General features: G+C 39.1%; 1 protein-coding gene across 1 annotated transcript; it reads left to right on the top strand.

Annotated features, from left to right (window-relative positions):
* Positions 1–639: 639 nt before the first annotated feature.
* On the top strand, positions 640–20533 carry LURAP1L (leucine rich adaptor protein 1 like). The gene is made up of 2 exons (XM_058826177.1): positions 640–837; positions 19676–20533. The coding sequence occupies exons 1-2, from the start codon at positions 640–642 to the stop codon at positions 20048–20050; spliced, it is 573 nt and encodes a 190-aa protein (XP_058682160.1). The 3' UTR covers positions 20051–20533.
* Positions 20534–20770: the final 237 nt, after the last annotated feature.

The following is a 20770-nucleotide window of genomic DNA, read 5'->3' as shown; positions in this document are numbered from 1 at the left end:
GCCCTTCCCTTCCCTTCCCTTCCCTTCCCTTCCCTTCCCTTCCCTTCCCTTCCCTTCCCTTCCCTTCCCTTCCCTTCCCTTCCCTTCCCTTCCCTTCCCTTCCCTTCTTCTATCTTTATTTCGTTTTCTTCTCCTTTTTATTTATTTTTTCCCTTTCTTTTCGCCTCTCCTCCGCGCCCCCGGCCGCTGTCCCGAGGGCGCTCCGGCGGTGCTGGCGGTGCGGGCGGCGCAGTCCCCGCCGGGCGGGGGCGCCCCGGGGCCGCGGGCGTGCCGCGCCTGTGCGCTCAGGCACCGCGGTGGGAGGGCCGCGCCGCGCCTCTTCCACCTGCCCGCGCCTTTAAAGTTGCAGCCGGGCGGGACGGGCGATGACTCGGGTCGTGCTGTGCCGGCCGCAGCTGCCGAGGCGCGTCGCGGTCTCCTGCACGAAGCGGGGCCGTTGTTGCCTTTCCCCGGCGGCCGGGGAGGGGGCGGGAGGGGCTGGTGCGCCCGGGAGATGCCCATGCCCGCCGCGGGTGTCCCGCACGGCGCATCCGCCGTCCCCGGCGCTGCCGCGGTTCTCAGCGCCTCCGCGCCCCGGCAGCGGCCGCGCGGGCGGGGGTAGTGCCGCCGCTGCCGCCTCGGGCCCCTGCAGGGCGAGCCATGGAGCCCGGCGCCCCGCCTGATCTCCGCGACGTCGAGCAGAAGCTGGGGCGCAAAGTGCCCGAGAGCCTGGCGCGGCCCCTGCGCGGGGAGGAGCTCCCGGCTCGCCCCGCCGCCGCGGCTCCCGGCCCCCGCCGCCGCCGCGCTGCCGCCTTGGCCCGTCTGGAGACGAAACTTCAGGTGCTGAGGCAGGAGATGGTGAGTAGCCGGCGGCGGCCGCAGCCCTTCCGCAGCGCCGCCCCCCGCGGCCCGGGACGGGCACTGCGCCCCGCCGGCCGGCCGGCCCGCCGCGGGAAGGAGGTGCTGCCTGCACCCGGGAGAGCTCGTCCCCCGGGCGGCAGCGAGGGCTCTGCTCCCGGCAGGGAGAACACGAGGTCGCTCGTCCGTGCGGCGTAGAGCGAGGGACTTGTCGGCTCTTTTCCTCCCAGCGGGGCAGTTCGCCAGGGACTCGTAGTTGGCTTCTGTTCCTGTCGGCTCGTTAGAAGTACTGAAAGCTGGAGTACCAATAAACGAAATAATGCACTACTCTCCCGATGTTGTAACTGCATTTTCTGCATTGCACCTGTTTCCTGCTCGTGACTAACACCTAAAGGCGCACAGGATATTTTCGGGCTGGAAATTTTGCCTGGAATTCAGGAACTTGATTGCAGGACTTTAATCTACAGAGACTTAATTAGTTCCAAACAGGCTGCAGATGATGCAGAGTAATTCTTGAAAAAACAACTACTTATACTTTGGTTGAATGGTGTATTTTCTTTTGCCTGTGGTTTGTGATGGGACTATACTCTTATGTAGTTCAGATACTCTACTACTTTAGTGCAGGTGTTTGTCCTACATGTTTCCTGTATCATCACAATAATCAAAATCATCTCAATAACTTTGTTTGCCATAAACTGGTGCCATAAAACTGGCTTAATTTTTTCTAAGGCAAACCAAAAGGAAACTCTTCGCAAGCAAGTGACCAAGTGATGAGTGAACACTCAGTACACATGATCTTGACAGTGCAGGGCACCTCAGATATGTGGGCATAGCTTCCACTTTTATTAGCGTGTAAGTGTTATGTGGGTCCTAAAAGACATTTTTTAGTAGCAGTTCTTCCCATAGCTCCTGCCAGTAAGCTTATTTGAAAATGGGATGAAATTTGCTCAGGGTGGGATGGCGATTTTTCTGGCAATGTGTTGGGATAACTTTATGTATCAATATTGGAACTCAAACATTTACAGTAAATAATATCGTTCTGTGTGAATGAGTGCAGTTCCATGCCACAAGTTCCTCTGCAGTGCCGCATATAGGTACATAGGTGTGTGGGTTTGTAAGGGGTTTTTAAAGAGTAAGGGTGCTGGGATATTCTAAGAATTAATAGCCAAGATGGTAATGTTAAACTTGAGATGAAATTCATAAATTACACTTGCTGTTGTATGGTTTTATATTATTTAAGAGATCTCCACAAATCAAACTATCAGTGTATTCTGTGGAGATCTTTTAGTCACCTTTCAGACTAGACCAGGCCAAAGAAGAAAGCTGGAGAGAGGGACTTTTGACAACAGCACAGAGTGACAGGATGAGGGGGAACAGCTTTAAACTGGAAGAGAATAGATTCAGAGATGTTGGGAAGGAGTTGTTTACTCAGAGGGTAAGAAACAGGTTGCCCAGAGACATTGTGGATGCCTTTGTGTTGTCATTTGGAAAGTGTCACTTCCCGTGGCAGGGAGGTTGGAGCTAGATGGTCTTTAATGTCCCTTCCAACTGAAGCTATTCTGTGATTCTATGATTTTAAGGTAAGGATCACTGGCAATTTCAGTTTTAATATTGAGTACCACACTGCTTAACTCATGCTTATTTTTTAGTTCTAAACTTGCACAGTGGTAGTACAGTGATCTGCAGGTGGCTTATAATGTATGGAATGTCAGACTGCAAAGGCAGCCAGTTTTTGGCAGGACTGTTACATGTCAAGACAACTAGGTCTATGAAGGGAGGGGGACCCGAGTGAATTGTCCATATCACCTTTTCCTTTCAAGTTGGTCTCTTCACCTACTTCACACTTGTAAATTTCATGTCACAATGTTCCTTTTGCCTTTTCTTCCTTCCCCCATCCAGTTTGTCTCTTTTCTCTCCCTTCCCGAAGCATAAACATGTTTTAGTCCCAAAAGCCTTGATCTCTCCTGTTCTTCCTCACATCAATGACTGAGTAACTTTTCTTATCTGAACTAATTTCTCATGCTGTGTAAGAGGAGTTCAGTTATAATCTTATTCCCATCTGATTTCTAGTCTGTATATGCCCATTAAACCACCAGTACAATGACTGGTGAAATGTTAGTACCCTGTGTATACATTTTTCATGCTCTCAGCTGTTTTTTGTAATCCAGAGTGTGAAAGTGAATTACCTTCCTGGATTTCTTTCTCTAGTCTCTGGAATTTTCAGGATTTTCCTTAACCTCGAGGGTTTCTTCAGCTTCTTAATCTGTTGCTTTCACCTCTGCAGTTTTCTTAGTGGACATATTTTATAAATCTAAGGACAATATCGAGCGAAAATTGTGCTTCCTTTCTATATTTTTCCTCTTTTTTACTGCATATCACTTCTAAAATGGAGCCAAAACCTCTATTTTCTTATTTCACACCTCTTTCTAATGCATTTTTCTTTGGCATTGCTGCAAGGCATAGAAGGTCTTGGACGTGTAGAAGAGTAGTCTATAGATGCTGTGGTAGTCAACATGCAGTGGAAAAGACTAGAAGCTTAGAAAAGTAAGTGTCATCCAATAAACTTCTTTTTTTGTAGTTGTACTATGATGGCAGCTTCTACAGCCCACTCACTGGATTTTGGATAGACCTACCTCTGCTTTTTTTATTTGCTTGTTGTAGACTTGGGACAAACTTTCTGTAAACACATAAAAGACAAGGTTATTCAGGTCCTTCTTTTATTTGGCTTGGAAATGCTGGTTTTGACTGTGAGCTACAGTAACTGACAAATAGGTGGGGTGTATGGGGCAACTTGTCCATCTGCTGGGTGAAGCACTTGAAGCTTTTCCTTGCTCTTTAAGATTCTTTTGTTGTTCAAAATGGTTCTTTTTACCTCAAGCGTGATTTTGCTTATGGTCACTGGAATCACACACAAAACACACAGAGTCTCATTCTTGAACTACAGTCCTGCTTGGTCAGGTTCACTTCCCTTTTCTTATCCTCCATTTTCCCATGAAGGCCATGGAATCCACATTGGATCCTGAAAACCTTTGAGTTAAAAGGCCATAAATTAGAGGAGAAGCAAAATATAATTGCCAGCATGAGTCAAAACACTGTGCTCTGGTCAAACTTGGGTGGAATGAATACTTCCCACTATCTGACCCTTGATTCAGTATGAAATTTGTCACAGTGTTACTGTTAAGATCTTTCTTCCTGTGCTCTTATAGGTGTAATGTTCTGTTTGGGAGTTGATCATAAACCTTTCTAGCTGCAGCCTTTTTTCTAGTGTACCATGGCCCTGAAGTCACCATTCAACACATAGCACCTTCACTGCAGCAAATAATCTGTGAGGCTCATTCTGCAGCCTGAAATGATACTGCTTTAAAGCCTCATTTCTCTTTCACAAGTTCTGGGGTTACTCAAAGGGAAATTTTCTTCAACACTCAAAGAAAAAGATTGGGTGGGATTTTTTTCCTTTTAATTCAAAGGTTTACAAAATCAGCTCTTTAATGTCACTTTGCAGGCTAGAAATATAAATACAGTATAGCCTGCATTACATATAATAATAAAAAATGTTTTACATAAAAATATTAGAGGCAGAAAAGAGAAGCTGTGTCTTGGAATTGAGGGGTCGGTGGCAATGCTGGAACATCTAATGATATTTCTTCCAGTGAACACTGCTGAGAATCAAATTCTATGAGTCTGAACATCCAACTGGTTATACTGAGTGCAGCAGTTTTTAGACTGAAGGATAAAGTAATTGAAGCAATCCTATTTTCAAGGAGCTGAGTATGCCAGATTTAGGCTAAAGCCATTTGAGACAGAGGCATATTCCTGTGCTAACTCATTAGTTTTCTTCTCCTTTGTTCTTCTAGTTCAATTTTAGTATGACTATTTTTTAAAGGCAAATAACATTGATCCCTTACAAAATGAAACTGTAGTTAAGGCAAATGTGATAATTGCAATGGCAGTCCTTCTTGGTGTTTTCAATGGTTTGGATTGTCTTGTTTTCTTTATGCTTTTTTAATTCGTTTTAGGGGTTTTTTTTTTAACCATACCTAGCACATAATGAAGTTTCAGGTTGGAGGGCAGAGCTGTTATAACTCTGTTCTAGCAGTTCTAAACAGTCTGATAAACATCATATTTGCTTAGATTTATTAGATCCACAGTTGCAGGGGATCTACATTTATTAGTTTCTTTGAAGCACTGATTTAAAAAAGTCTACAACTGTGACTTGAAATACCTCTTTTAACACATGCTGTAGGTACAGGCTGCTACATTCACTATTTTGTATGATAACATCAGTTGTCTTAACTGAAGCCAAGATCTGCAATGCAAAGCTGTATATCAGATGCTGATTTTTGATTAGATTAATTGTAATTTTTGCTTAAAACTTGACTGAAGATAAAATCTTAAATATAAAACTACTAGTGTTGAAGCGTCAAAAACTTTGCAGGAGAGTTTGATTAACCTTTGTTTCTTAATGAGGCATTACTCAGTGAATCCCTGAAATGAGGGTCTTAGACCTACAGAGAAGGCATACAGAAATAGAAATTAACTTATTTCCCCAAGTCCTCCTGAAGTTCACTGAGAAAGGAATCCTGTACATTGTTAGCAAGTTCTCTTCTTACCCTCCAATCTGCATGATGTAGTAGAGGAGTTATTAATTTTTGCATGTAATGCAGATTGGGCAGTGATCATAACAGTGACTCATGTTGAAACGGAGTTGTAGATTGATCCTTAGGGAAAATAAGTCTAATAAGGAAAAATTGCAGCTTAATTATAGTGCCAGAACTTTGCCAAGTTTTCCATCTTTTCATATCATCTCTGGAAGGATGAGATGACCAAGGTTATTTTAAGTGATGCATATTTAAACATATGTTTTGACTGGCAAATCTCACTCTGTGGCTGGCAGAAGGATTTGAATTGTGGAACATCTCGATGTTGTCGTCAGAGTTTATGTCTGTTTGTCCTTGCTCAGCTATAGAAGCTGCTGAAGGGTTTTAGTCTTCAGGAAGTACAGACGACTTAGGGTTACTTGTTAGCTGCTGCATGGCCTATAGTCCATGAAATGATCTGTCTGGTGTGAATCATCACAGCAGCTTCGGGGATACTGCAGTCAAGATTTGCAGTTAGACTGCCCATGTACTGTGAGCCTTTTGCCAGCTTTTATTTCAGAGAATATGTATTATAATTTCATTATTCCTTCCTGGTTATTTTTTCAAGAATGGAAGAATCATTGAAGTTGATTTTTGAAGTCTGATTCTTGACAATTTGTAATGAAATGATATGAATACTAGACTACTTCTGCACAGAGTTGTACAGTTTATGATAACTTTTAGCAAATAGATTATAACCTTTCTGATGAAATCAGCATAACAGCATGGCTTTCATATTATAACCTGGGGTGGAAGGGCTATTCCATAAAGTCACTTCAGAAAACCATCTGATTTCACATTTCAAAGGAAAGGGAGTCTGGGTGACATTGTCAAGCACCCTGTCCGTCCTGAAAACCTCAGCCATGTAACTGGGGAGGTTGTTGTCATGATTGTCTTCACTGAAAAAAAATTGAGCTTGTATTTAGCTCTCCTGGTCCTCTTTGTATCAGCCCAAATTACTGGAATGCTGTGAGGGGATACTCCTATCCCCAAAACTTCCCTAGGGACAAAAGACCTATTGCCTTAAGTCTTTCCTCTTACAGCAGATTTTCCAGCCCATTGATCATTTTGTGTGGTAATTTTGTGTGGATGCTTTCTTTTATGTGATTACTTATGACAACAACAATTTGAAACTACCTTTTGTGTATGAGTAGGAAAAGTTTGAAATGCACAATACCAAACATTAAGTAGAGGTGATGGCCAACAAGTACATTTCTACTCTTCAATACTTTCTTTTTCCTAACAGTAAATAGTAAAAGAAATAGAATGCATTTTCAATTAATGTTTTAAAGGTTACTATATTATTTGTCTGTTCTCTACCCTCAAGGTCAAAACTTAGTAAACTTTCCACAGTGGACATGTGTATTTTCCATGTGTTTAATTTCTGTCCATATCCTGAAAGGCAGGCCGGTTACTGGAATCTGAAGCAGATGAACATGAAGTTACAGGAGTAAAAAAGACAGGATCTGAGCTGTTGAAAAGCAATTGCAATTCAGTTAAATTGAGTGTAATTTCTCTGATGGATTTAACTTGCATTTATAAACATGGAAGTTTTACTTGCTGTATGTAAGCAGTTCTACAAGATGGTTCTCAATTTAATGTTTGTAAAGATGAAGACCTCTTCAGACAATTACAGACAATCTCATAATAAAAGGGAAATGTTTTTGTTGTTAAGACAGACTCACACAGGCCTTGTTATCCAGCCTTACTCCTTTAAATGTGGTTTCTAATTATAAGCTTTTTCCAATGGTAGAAGAAATTGTGGTAAGCAGCTGGAAGCAGCCCTAATCTGGAGGGTGACCAGAATGAGTGACCAAAACACATCCAGAGGGTCCATAAGCCATCTTATATTACATCTTTGAAATACACAGTTCAAGCTTTCAAGCTTTTTCAAATCTAGAAAGATATTGGGATGGTCATTTATTTCACGGGTCGCTTGTTCTGTGGTTCAGTCCCTCTGGTGCCTGCCTGAAGATGAGCATGTAGAATAAAATGTATCTGAGGATTCCCCTCTTTAAGTAGCTCTCGAAGAGGTTTCTCTTCTTCCATAAAAGAGGATAAGGAGGGACACTAGAGAGTATATATAGGTCAGGTATATAAGTGTATAAAGTCAGCTACTCCATTTTTTCAGGATATGCAAACTCGCCTAGAGTTTCCATAAACATGGAGAATAGCATACTTGTGCACCAGTGCAACCCTGGCCTCAGCAATCCAATCCTCGTCTTTCTTCACCAAACTAGCCTTTCTTAACACTTTCAGTTTGTCAAGAGAATGGAATGGCACATTTTATAATTAACATAATTAACTGTAAACACAAACTAGCTAAGCTTCCGGAGAAGATACCGAATGTTTCAGTCGTGTATTCATGTGCTGTACAATAAACTCTCAATGCTGGTTGGCCCTGCTGGGTGCAGCGAGAGATGAAGTGAAAACATTTAGTGACTTTACAACCATGGTAAATTGCTATTTAACTACTGGGAGTTTCAGATTCTTTAAACACTTTACTGTGTGATTTTGTGATTTTGTTCACTGTTGTTAGATATCAGCTGCATTCATGACTCAAATGCTTCCAGAGGAAGATCCATTTTACTGCATTCTGGTTTGGCTATGAAACTGGCCTCTCCACAGGTACAGAAGGAAACACATCCAAGAACTATAATGCAATGAGTGTTTCCAAGCTCACACATTTTTACCCGAAGGTAGAAACAAAAATAGAACAGCTTGGTTGCTTTGTATTTTTTTTTTCCCCTCTCTGCCTACAGAATTTCCATTTGTTTAAAGAGGTGTTGTATTTGAGATAGTTGCAGTGCTTTTGTTAGCTCAGACACTTGGTTATGAGAAACAGTGAACATTGTACATGACTTTCTTAATATTCCATGTAAAAGACTTTTTAATTTAAAAACTTCAGACTCAGACCTTGATCCTTCCAGTAATTATAAATGACTAGAAAAAAACATTCCTGACACCAAGGAGGAAAATATAAAGCATTTCTGTGGAAAGACGAATAGTATCTGTATTGTTTAGCCACCTCTTTAGAACTAGTGAAAGTTATATGCATACCTGACCTCTACTCAGCTCTGGTAAGGCTATCTCTGGCGTGCTGTTTGGGGATCCATTTTGGGCTTTCAAGTTTAAGACAAGGAATTACTGGAGAGCTGGTCCAGCTGAGGGCTATAAAGATGGCTAGGGATATGGAGTATCATCTCTCTTAGGAGGAAAGGCTGAAGGAACTGGCCCAAGTTAGCCTGGAGACTGCTGAACAGGGATCTTATCACTGTGTACAAATAACTTAAGGGTGGTTGTCAAGAAGATGGGACCAAACTCTCTTTAGTGGGCACAGTGACAGGACAAGGGACAATGAGAACCAACTGAAATACATGAGGTTCCATCCAAATAGGAAAAGCTTATTTATTTGAGGGTGACTGGAAGCCAGAACAGGCTACAAGCTTTCTGGTTGTGTAGTCTACCTCTCTTGAAATTTTTAAAACCTGCCTGACTCAGTCCTGTTCAATTTGCCATAGCAGTGATGTGGGATTAGATGATCTTCAGAGGTCCTTTCCAACCCCAACTCTTCTGTGCTTCTCTGATTCTGAATATCTACTCTTCTTCCTGGAGTGAGATTAATATGTGCCTTTATTAGGAGTGCCTAGGAAAGGCCTGTTTGAAAGGGTGGAGTTTGGCCACTACTAGTACAGACCATTTTCTTTGTTAGACAAAGGCAAATGGTGCATGTTTAGAACACAGTGCTTAATAATAAAACAGTGGCAATGTAGGGGGTTAATGCTGGTTTTAGTGTTGAAGAATCCTTTCCATGGGCAGGAAGGTTTTCTGACTAATGGGATTTAGATGGGTCTGCACAAAAACATGACAACTTGGAGAAAGAAGTCAATCAAGGAGACATTGTAAACTTCGGACTATTTTTCTGGTCTTCTCAAAACTATACAGCTATGAGAGGAACAAATATGAAGCCAGAATGATATATTTTACAGGACTTTTCCTATTCTGTGACTTTAGCTGCATTTTGCCTTCACAGGGCTATTTCAACCACTGTGAATGTTAATGGCTTGTCCACATGTCTTGGCACAATTGTGCAGTGCAATGAAGTATTTTTATTTCAAGTGGTGTTGTATGGCAGGGTTCTAATGTTACAGGTTTGTAGGAGAAAACTGTAACTCCTGCTACAGCAGAGAGGAGAAAGCCTCTTTGCAAGAGAAGAGCAATACTACTAGCATACTAAAGTGACAGTGGTGTTCTTCGAGGTCCTGTGGAATTTACATCCTTCTTTGTTAGCACCTGCCACTGGTTGCTGTGACAGAGGCAGGGGAGTGAAGGCACAGTTGCTGTTTTCCCCATAGCCAGATGAGGTACGCTTCTGTGGTGGTAACTTCATAAAGCTATTTAGGCATTCACTATTGCAGGGCATCAGTTCACCCATTTCAGACAAGAAGGAAAATGCAACCAAAGCAGCACTATGATCTTTAATATTTTGTAATTTCTCTCCTTCATTTTTATTAATTTGTATTCTGATGAAGTTTAATGACAAAATTACTTCAGAAGAGCTGTTGCCAGCCCTTTTCAAATACTTCTAAGAAGATGTCTCTAGTCCAAATCTGCTGTGTTTTCCTTGACTAGTACTTTCGTTTAACCTGAATAATCAGGTTACCCTTGATTATTCACAAAGGCCATATTTGTCTTTTCCTTGCCATGTTTTGCAAATCCTGCACCTTATTTTTGCTCCCCAGCTAGCTTAGTAGCTAGGAAAAGAAATGGGAAATGTAAGCAATGACCTTGATTCCTTCTAAAGCTACTCATCCATCTGGTAACTGCATTGATAGCTATGATTAATGTTCTTTGCTGAACTAGAATCACACCAAAATGCCCCAGTGCTCTTCTGTGTAGAAATATTTGCTGAGAACTGGTTTGAATATAAAAAGAGAGGAATATGACGAGCTGGAGTGGTGTAGGAGAAGCTGAGGACTGCACTATATGGTGTGGATAATAGTTATTGATCAGAGAAGGGAACAAATAACATGGAAATAAAATGTTGCGTAGAGTACCTTGGTTTTGCCTTGAAGTTTACAGTTCATGACTTACTACTTTTACTACCTTCTCACATCCTTACCTAGAAGCATAGGATGTGTCTTTGTTTAATTGTTAATATACATTTATAATCACGCCTTGTGACTTCCAGAATGAATAGCTGAGACATGTTCTGTGGGAAACAAAGGAGTCTGTGGAGTTTTGAGCCAAAAAGGGCTCAAAAGTTGCAGCTGGTTTAGCTCTCAACAGCCTGCTCGCTGGCCAATTGCAGTATTTCAGCTTGCTAGAAGTGTTTTTGTTTGAAAGACTCAAAAATAGCCACCTTGATATTATCTGAAAGACCTCAGACTTGCTAGTGCTTTCAGACTGTGTAGGGAACATAACAAAACTTAAACAAAACTCCTTAGTTTAAAGATACTAATTTTTTTCAAACGTAACACTCATTATGTTTCAATAGGGGAAAAAATCTCAGTGATCAGCAAATCAGTTTCTAGGACTACTAAATAATTTTTAGTAGCACTTGTGATCATTTATAATACCAAAGCTGTCTTTGAAGTTATTTTTTATTCTTATCCAGATAAACCTTCAGTAAATAGGACTGTAGGTTGCCTTTACTAGAGATTTGATTGTTAGATTAAAAATATGCTTTCAGTAGGATATACCTCATCTCCAGGAACACAGAATTGTTTCAAACAAAATCCATTTTGAATTCTGGAGAGATTTAGACAAAGACTTTTTTTTTTTTTTTTTTTTTTTTTTTTTTAAGTTGTATGTGTCTCTCCAGTGGTATTGTGAAAGCAGACTTGAATTTCAAGAGATTCCAGATTTCTCCCCAGTATTACTGTTGTTGTGTCTCAGTTGTGATTTAAGAAAATGAGTTGGGTGTTTTGATGAGGGGTTTTTTTGGGGGGTTGTTGTTGGGTTTTTTGGTTGGGTTTTTTTTTACATTTTAAAATGTTTCCAAACTTTACTGTTATCTCTATAAAGGTAATATTTTCAAACTTTGAATATACCTGTAAGCAAACACCATTATCTTCTTTTTTTTTTTAGTTATATGCTTTTGAGTATATTTCCATAGTGCCAGTATTGTTACTCACTTTGAAGGGATGAACAGGTATGAAGTGGTTATTGTATTTTTTCTTGTTTTTTGTGTAGTGTTTCTAAGACTATGTTTTGGTCAAGACAAACATAAATGAGGCAGAGAGCGGTATCAAGTGGGAAAAAAAAAAAGAACTTAGATATGTTCTTTTGCCCCAGTTCTGTTTCGTTTTGGTCAGAAGACACATGCAGTCCTGCATTGTGGCTGGTGTCCAGAACAGTTTATAATGATGCTGTGATCGTCCATCTGCTGTAACACTTTCTGACACTCACAGCCAAATGTTGCAGCTTCATATTGACCTGAATGTTTGCAGTGGAGTTATCTTGTCTGTCAGCATATGTGGGTCCATATTATGGATTGTTCTGGACATGTTCACCTTTGTCATAGTAGATACATTTCTAAGGTCAGATGATGCTTTTATGACAGCAGTATGAGATATTTGGAAGCCTTCAGTAAAACTTTCCAGCAGCATTAGAAGTTTTTCCTCCTTGCAAATCCCCATTTTGTCCCTGCTCCCTTTCATGTTAATTCAACTAAACTTTAAAAGAGTCAGGATTTTCCTTTTATATTTTTCATCCTTCTGAGACTGGATGTTTCTCTCTTTGAATTCTGTGGTACTTATATTTATTTAAAGAGCTTATTTAACATTTGTTTTACTTGGACAAGAGGTGAGGAAATAAGAACCTAACTAAATAACTTTTCTTTTTCCCTCTACTTGCTCTCATTTGTACATCATATTTTTTTTTTTTGACAATCATTGTCATATCTACATAGGAGATACTTAAATAGTTTCTCCCTTTTCACAGTCAAATAAAGAGATGGCCAAAACACTAAAACAAACAAAAATATACTTTCCTCCCTGGGAATTTTTTATGACATTCAAGCCATTTAGGCATACAAGATACCTCAAACAGTATAATGTTAAAAGGGAAAATGTACCCTACTGATCAAATGATTCATCCTAATCATTGATATTTTATTATCAAAAGTGTTAATGCACCTGGCAGGCCCACATATACTCCCCAGACAAGTACTATGCATATTTCAAGGCAACGAAAAAAGGCCATGAGATTCACTTTTTCCACCCCCCACCCCCCACAGATAATATGACTAAACAATTGCTCAACTTGGTGGTATGTATTTTCCTGTTGAGCATAAGGGAAACAATTAGTATACATAAAATTAAAATATTAAAATAGGGTGTTAAAAGAGACATTTAAATTGCCACTATGGTAATTTCCTGTATCAGATGATAACCATATTAGCATAATATTTTGTTCATATATTTGCAAGAAATGTCCTTGGAGCCTGCTCATTGAGTTATTTAATCTCATTGCCTACTGAACTAACTTGCTGTCTCATGAAGTTGCCCTGCTTCCTAATTATTTTGGTGTGTTCTCCTGCATTATTCCAGTGGTGGCTCAGACCTGATCTGCCCACTTCCTTGATTTAGCTAATGGGTTGGTCAGTTCTCCTTACAGTAAAATCCTTTTGTGGAATCACAAGGTCTGTCTTCTTCCTAGTTAAAAGTCACTGTTACCAAAGTTGTGTTATGTGACTGCCAAATTTTACAGATGGACGTCTGGAAATACTTACTGCAAGGACATGGTGAAGGATTGCAGTGGAAATGCAGGAACTGCAGCAGGACAGTAACTAGGCTAGAGCCTCTGTTTAAAGTAGCAATGGGTGCAGACTACTCACTTTTATGAGCAGCTGGGAGTTCAGCGATTGTAATGAATGCTACCTAAAATATCTGATACATGAGGGTTTTAAAAATTATAGAGTCTTCAAGGGATGCAAGAGTATAAATTTTGACTCCTTTTGCAATCTCTTGCAAAAGAAGTCGAAAACTAAGAAATCAAAACTTCTGGTCTGCCACAATATTTTTATTGTGACTCATTATGAAAGTATAGCTGAGAAAGGTCAGTGTAACTTGCTCGCTTCGCTGAAAGAAAGTAGATGAACAAATTAGAACTACAAATCAACAATGGATCACATAAATTTAGCTTTTCTGTATATATGTAGCTTTTTGTATGTGCTCCCTCATTGTCTGAAGCTTACCACAAGCCTAAAAACCAGGAGAAAATAAATGGGAAAATAATACAGCAATACATAATAACACAAGTCCATGCTGAAAGAAACCAGATGCAGAAAAAGCTGTTTATCTACATGTATCACTGTTGACTGAAATTTAGTTCAGCTAAATCAGTGTGAGGTAAATCACAGTCAGAGACACAGGGCATAATGATGAACATTGCAGCACCTACCTTGACTCTGACAGCCTCATTCTTTGCCAGGCTTTGGTCCGTTGTTTTAAGAGAGCTCGTACAGAGTTTCAGTCAGGTTGGTTGGTTTAGCTTGAATTATTGTGGTGTCTGAATTTACCAGTTGGTTGGCTTTGCTGTGGAGTGTATGTGGCACATTCCCCCAAGAAGTTACTGTTCCACTGGTGAGTAGAAGATGTCTTCCAGCTGATGACAGTAAACTTGCCTTCTTACTGTCTGTCATGTAAAACTCCCTGCATTTTTAACAGGAGATTCTGAAGATTCAGATTCAGGAGAAGTTCAAATTCAGAAGTCAGCCTAGACATTCTAATTCTTTTCATCTTGATCCTGAAATACCATTGCCTAAAGCAGCACAATTATATGAAGAAACCAATGTAAACACCTTGAATCAGTGGGACAATTTAGAAGCAGGCAAGAAGTTTAAAGACATGCACGTGCATATGTTTTCATTTAAGTAGGATGTAGGTCCTGCACAGCCCATTAGTCATCTTTTGTGTTAAAGGAGCAGACATTATCTGTTCTTTGTGATTTTATTTTATTTTAGACATGTTAAATGGGGAAAAAAAAGAGTGTGTCTTTTACTCAGTGGTGTTGAGAAGCTGTTCTAGTATCACTTTGAGCTTGCTCACCTTCAAATGGCATGCTTCATGCTTAATAAACAAATCCTGTCTGTCACCAGATTTACCCCTATTGTAAACATGTTAGCTTGGTGACTCCAGTTAAATAATGCTTGAATTAACATATCCTGAATTTTGGATTTTGAATAAGTTGCTTATGGTATTTTAGCTTGTTATGGTCTCACAGAATTAGTTGATGAGGTTTTATTGACCATTTTTTTTATCCTTATATACCTTCTTACTATATTTGTATCTTGATATGACTTGAGTAATTGCCAGTCGCTGTTTTATTTTCCTCACCCTCATCTTTGCCTTGTAAATTAATTTCCTCAGTTACTTTAAAAGTTGTTATGCAGTGCTTGTAATAGTAAAAGTAGCACCAGTAGAAAGTGGAATAAGGTTGACTTTTTTGAAAATGAGACATCTCAGAATGCAAAACAAATTATTATTTGGACAATGATTGTTAGATTTTTTTTTAATTGCATCTCAGATTAATTGATGGAATTTACTATTTTATGAAAACATGAGGAAATCTCCCTGTTAAAAATGAAAGGGGAAATAGGCATAGCTGGCAAGCTCTTCATCCTAAATGATATGGGAAATGGAAGACATTGAATAGAAAAGCAGGAGGCTATCTCTGACACTTCCTAGGAAATGGAAACAGTAGTTGCATTAATACTCCTGAACCACAGTGGTCATGTACACCTGTTTAATATGGAAAAGTTCTACTGGTTTGAAATTCTTTTTGTAAAAAGTGTGATAGAGATGGGGGTATGGTAATGTTTAGCAGCAGATGGAATTGGCTGCACTTAGTTTCATCTAACCTCTCCACATGTTTGTTATCTTCTGTAAGTCTTCCCAAGCCTGAACCTCTGAGGGGCTTTCCCAGGAGTACTGTACTTTGTTATTGCTTCCATCCTCTTCCATGTATTATGGAATTTGTGTCCAAACTCAAGATGTTTTAGGGTGCAGATTTCAGAGCAGCCAACCCTAGATTTGTCTTGAGATTCTGTGCAGGGCAGAGCTTCTGATCTGAGTGACTTAAATAGCTCCCTGAATCCATTAAGTTGTAAGTATAAGATTTTGTCTTATACGAAGAGTTGTGAGGACTTAATTCACTGTGCTCTGGCTAAAAGACATGTCCTGAAAAAAATACCTTATTATTTAGGTTCACTCACTTCTTTTCCTTTTGCTAGTAGACTCTTTACAGCACAAAATATAAAAGTGTTGAGAAAAAAAATGGAAATGAAATAATTTAAATAAACTTATGGATAACTTTTCCTCAAACTATGTTTTATGGTTGCCATTAATATTCCTGCAGAGTTCCTGTAGTTAAAAGAAGCACTATGTGAATCCAGGAATTTAAAAGGAAGAAATTAGAGTTTCAAATAGCTTGCACAGGTTAGAAGTGCAGACATTTAACAGACATTTTAGCTTTGCTGTTTCTGGAGGGGAAGGAGACCCACTCTGTTTGGAACTGACTGGAAGCTATGTCTGCAGAACATGCAGCAGCAAAACGCAAGGCTGTTTTGCTGAAACTGTGACTACATTTGTGACTTTGATCCACATGCTAAGTGATCAGGCTAGGGACGGCTAATGCACTACTTTGGGTGACTGCCAGGAAGCGGTAATTGTCTTTGTTAGCAGTCCTGGTCATTAAGAGTTTTTATTCTAAAAGCAATGACCTTGTCAAGTTCTTTATCAAAAACAACACATTGTATATAAAAATAACATGAATATTTGTGTATCTCTCTGCATATATACATACACAAAAGCCCTTATATATATATATATCAATACTCTTGAATAAATTATGACAGTGTTGTATGTTTTATTACAGAAGACCAAAAGAGAAGAAGAAATATTTTGCTAGAATAGCAGTTAATGAGAGGGAGGCACAGACAGGTGTTTAGTCCAGCTATTCCTTCCAGATTAAAGTTCTGGTTCTGTCTGAACACTAATCTGTGCATTGATGCTACCAGAATGTGTTACTTGAAAAGATCCTGTCACTTTAATTTCATTAGATTCTCTTGCTGTGATTAACTCTTAGTGTTAAGCATTTAGTATCCTTCCTGTGACCAGCACTATTGTGAATATACAGATCAAAACTAAGCAAAAATATATAAAAGTTAACCTGTAACAGGAAATTAGTTTTCACTTTCTTGTAGTTTTCTTTATACACCATAAGTTTTTTGTTGAGGACTGATCCATAATAACACACACCTTCCCTATGGTGGTCCTGTGCTCTAACTTTAACTCAGAGGACACCTACAAAAACTGTTCTGAAAAGCCTTTATTAGCTGCAATACACTGTTTAGATTATTCCTGAAATGCACCTGTTACTGTGCATAACAAATGGAGCTGTCAAGCATGGTGAGATTTTATTGTGTTTAGTCTTGCTAGCTGAATCATCTTGGACTGACTTGTTTACTCCAAAAACACTCCAGCTTGTATACTCCAACAACTTCCAAGATAAATGGGTTGCAGCTACATAAGTGAGTAAAAGCTAATGTAATTGTGTCTGTGCTAAAGCACATAAGGGGAAAAAAATGTCATTTTGACATTTTTGTGTTACCGAACAGATGATGAAGTAAACCATATTAAAGAAAGATGACACTTGTTAAACTACTTTTTCATATTTTCTTTAGGAAAAGCACACTCTTGATATGGGAGCCTTGGAATGACATGGTAGCTAGGAGGAGGACTACTCTAGTACTCAGGAATGCAAAGAATTGCTTCCAGTAAGGCTGTTCCACAAAAATGCTGAAGCTGTTGCTGTATTTAGAGAAAAAAATTATTTCCTAAACTGAATCTGAAATATATGAGATGTCTGCTTTATCTAAAAGGGGCTGTTTCATTTGAGTCATGTCGGTGCTAGTTCTGTTAAACATTTCCTTAATCAGCCTTTTGGGAAACTTGTCTCCAAGCATGTTTATACTCAAGTTACTGAGGTCTGTAGTTGCATTTAAGAAGTTGGGTAATTTACTGCTTTCATGACAGCATAGTTTTCGAGCAAATGGTTTATAGTGATTTATTGGTTAGAGTAGAGGAATTGGCTTGAACAGGAGAACTACAAAATGGTCGATCTGTTTTCATAAAAAAACAGATTTCACTTCTGAAACAATGATAGATGGGCAGTATTGTTAAAACTATGAATGGTAGGTAGAGCTGTTTTGCACAATACCAGATTAGCTGTGTTATATCTTGTGATACTGGATTGAGAATAATTCAGAAGTCATTCTGGGGACTGGGAAAGGAAGCTGGGAATACATGTGGCAATTACACAAGGCAGTCTGTTACTGGCAAAGTAATGTCTTTGCGTTAGGTTGTCCCGGACCAGTAACTAAGCACCCACCAACTGCCCTTCCAGTGGGATCGAGGGAGAAAATTAGAAGAACAAAAGTGAGAAAAACGAAGATTGTGATAAACGCAGTTTAAAAAATGAAGGAAATAGATTAAATGAACAAGTGATGCAAAGTCAGCAACACACCATTTCCCACCAGTAGACCAAGTCAGCCCCCAAGCAGCAGCTGTATAGGAAAGATCAAATGCACAGGTTTTATTGCTGGGCACAACATTGTATGGCAAGAAATATCCATTTGATGAATTCGGATCAACTTTTCCATCTCTGTCCACTCCAAACAACTTTCTCAGTCCTAATCTGTTTGCTGAGGGTGTGGAGTTAAAAACAGAAAAGGCCTTGATTGCACTCACTGCTCAGCAAGAGCTGAAGCACTGGAATTCTACCAACATGGTTTAGTCACAGATACAGAGAACAAAACCATACTGGCTGCTAGGAGGAGTCCCAGCTGGATCCACTACAATCTTCTGCAAGAAGAATAAAAGAATAAAAATACATTAAAAATAATTTTTGAGCAACTGTTGCAGGTCAGTGAAATTTGGGGTACTGAGAAGATGGCATCTGAGTATGGAAAGGATCATGTCCAGATTATACTCTTAGCAAAACAAGATACAGTCTTTGCTTCCCAAGAATACTGATTCTGTTCCAGTCCATTGTGTATGAACAATACAGGTGCTGTTTTTTTTGTACAACAGTTGTGGACTTGGATAATTGTATAAAATATCTATTGTCTGTAATAGTTCTTACTTGTTTTGTTTTTTTTATTTTTTAGTTGAGTGAAGTCTTTCAAATTTTCAATATGGTACATAAGACAGGGTCACAGATTTTTTTTTTTCCAGTTTCAGATGAAGAGAAGAAAGCAATGAATATAAACCTTAGGTCTCACCTTTATTTGTCAGCTGAAGTGATGTAAAAAGTGGCTTATATACTTTGTTCATTAAGGAAAACATTAGGATGGTTAACTCATATAGCTGTGAAATGTAACACTGTAATATTAAATGTAACACTGTAAAATTAAATGTAGCACTGTGTATTAATAATAATTAATAATGCTTCTGTGTGTTTGTATCAACCACCACAACTAAGTGAGAAAGTAAGAGTTTGTTCTTAATGTCCACGTTTTGTTTAGTTAGCTGTGGCAAATGCTTGCTCCATGTCTGTAATATGGTTAACTCTGAACTTCATCTAATATGGGTTTAAATAACTGAAAGTTAGTGTTAATAAGTTAAATATTTAAACTCGCAGACATTTATACAGAAGATTTTCATGTCCACTGAGGGAGTAGTGTGAGTAAAAGTTAAATATCCACAAGTTTTTTTCCAAATTATGCATATCTGAAAATTTTAGGTTGCCCAAGTAGCCGGAGTAAGGGTAACTTTGGGTGAATGCCTAGATGTCTGTTAGATGTAAGTAGCTTAGAGTAATGGTAAATAGAAATGGCTTTGTGTCTTGCTTCTCTGATTAGTGAAAGGCTGTCCCCAGAAGTTGTCATAGCAGCTATGTTTCTCATCTAAACAGCATTGTACCAGTGTGCACACAAGTCTTGTCCCTGACTAGCAGTCCTGTTAAGGAAGTGCTTAGGGAGCTGAACATGTTCTAGCCTGACCTTCACTGAAAGTATTAGTGTAACTATGCTTTTGGCATTTTTTATTTGTTTCCTTGTGGGCTTTTTTAGTAGTTATTGAAGTAGATTTGTCCTATATATTAAATCTGGAATGTTTTTTGTTTTCTTTTAATCCATTAAAGCCTGCTCTTTGGCTTGATTATGAAAAAAATAATTTATCACTTTTGCCTTGTAGGTTAATCTCCGAGCCACTGATGTGAAGCTTATGCGCCAGCTCCTCCTCATCAATGAAAGTATTGAATCAATCAAGTGGATGATTGAAGAGAAAGCCATTGCCAGCAGAGGCAGCAGTTTGAGTGGAAGTCTGTGCAGCTTGCTAGAAAGTCAGGAGACATCCCTCCATGGCAGCTGTAACAGTTTACAAGACTGTAGTGATGGACTGGATGGAATATCAGTGGGGAGTTATTTGGACACATTAGTGGATGATGTCCCTGGTCACCAAACCCCATCAGATATGGACAAGTTCAGTGATTCTTCTGCCATGGAGGACTCACAGTCTCTGCATAAACATCCCAAAATTGATTCTGATGAGTACTACTGTTTTGGTTAAAAGTTCCAGTGGGACACCCATGCACTTGTATTTATCCTTTTTCTTTGCTGCTATTTTATTTCATGTGCAAAACACCCAGAGTTCTCTTGGAAGGAGAATATAATATGATACTTCAATTCTACTGCATAACTTTTCTATTGCTTCTAATACGTTTTCTCAGTGATGGGTTGGGCTTTTCTCCTCCTCCTCACATTTTCTTAATTTATTGTCACAATTTTTTTTTGTTTTAATTTTTTACAATGCTGAATTTACAAGTCTGTAAAAGCGGTGAAGGAAAAGCTTTATCTTTAAAATGAAACATCAGGGAATGAGAGTAACAATTTTCTATTTGCTGCCAATAAAGTATCTTCTGATAAATATATGTTGTGATAAATTTTCTTGACTATGGGGTCTGGCCTTTCCAAAAATACTGTTCTTATTGAGCCTTAAATCTAAATCTCGGAAATACCTCTACAAAATAATTTTCCTTTTCTGAGCAATGAAATTTGATTCTATTAAGCTGTCTTCATTTGAAATATTAAGTATTCTAAATTTTTCTGCGTGGGCTTTCTTCCATTTGCAAAATGAAAGAAACCCCACACAGAAAAGTTTAGAATACTTAATATTTCTTCTTGTCTCTTGTGTAATTTTGATGTTCAATTCTTATTCTAAACTTTTTTTTATTATTATTTTAAATAGCAGTGCTGCTCTGCTGTCTTTTTCTTTTCTGTTTTACAAGTA

Source organism: Poecile atricapillus, chromosome Z (genome assembly GCF_030490865.1).
Source record: "Poecile atricapillus isolate bPoeAtr1 chromosome Z, bPoeAtr1.hap1, whole genome shotgun sequence".
Lineage (NCBI taxonomy): Eukaryota > Metazoa > Chordata > Aves > Passeriformes > Paridae > Poecile > Poecile atricapillus.
This window is presented reverse-complemented; position numbering and strand designations above follow the sequence as displayed.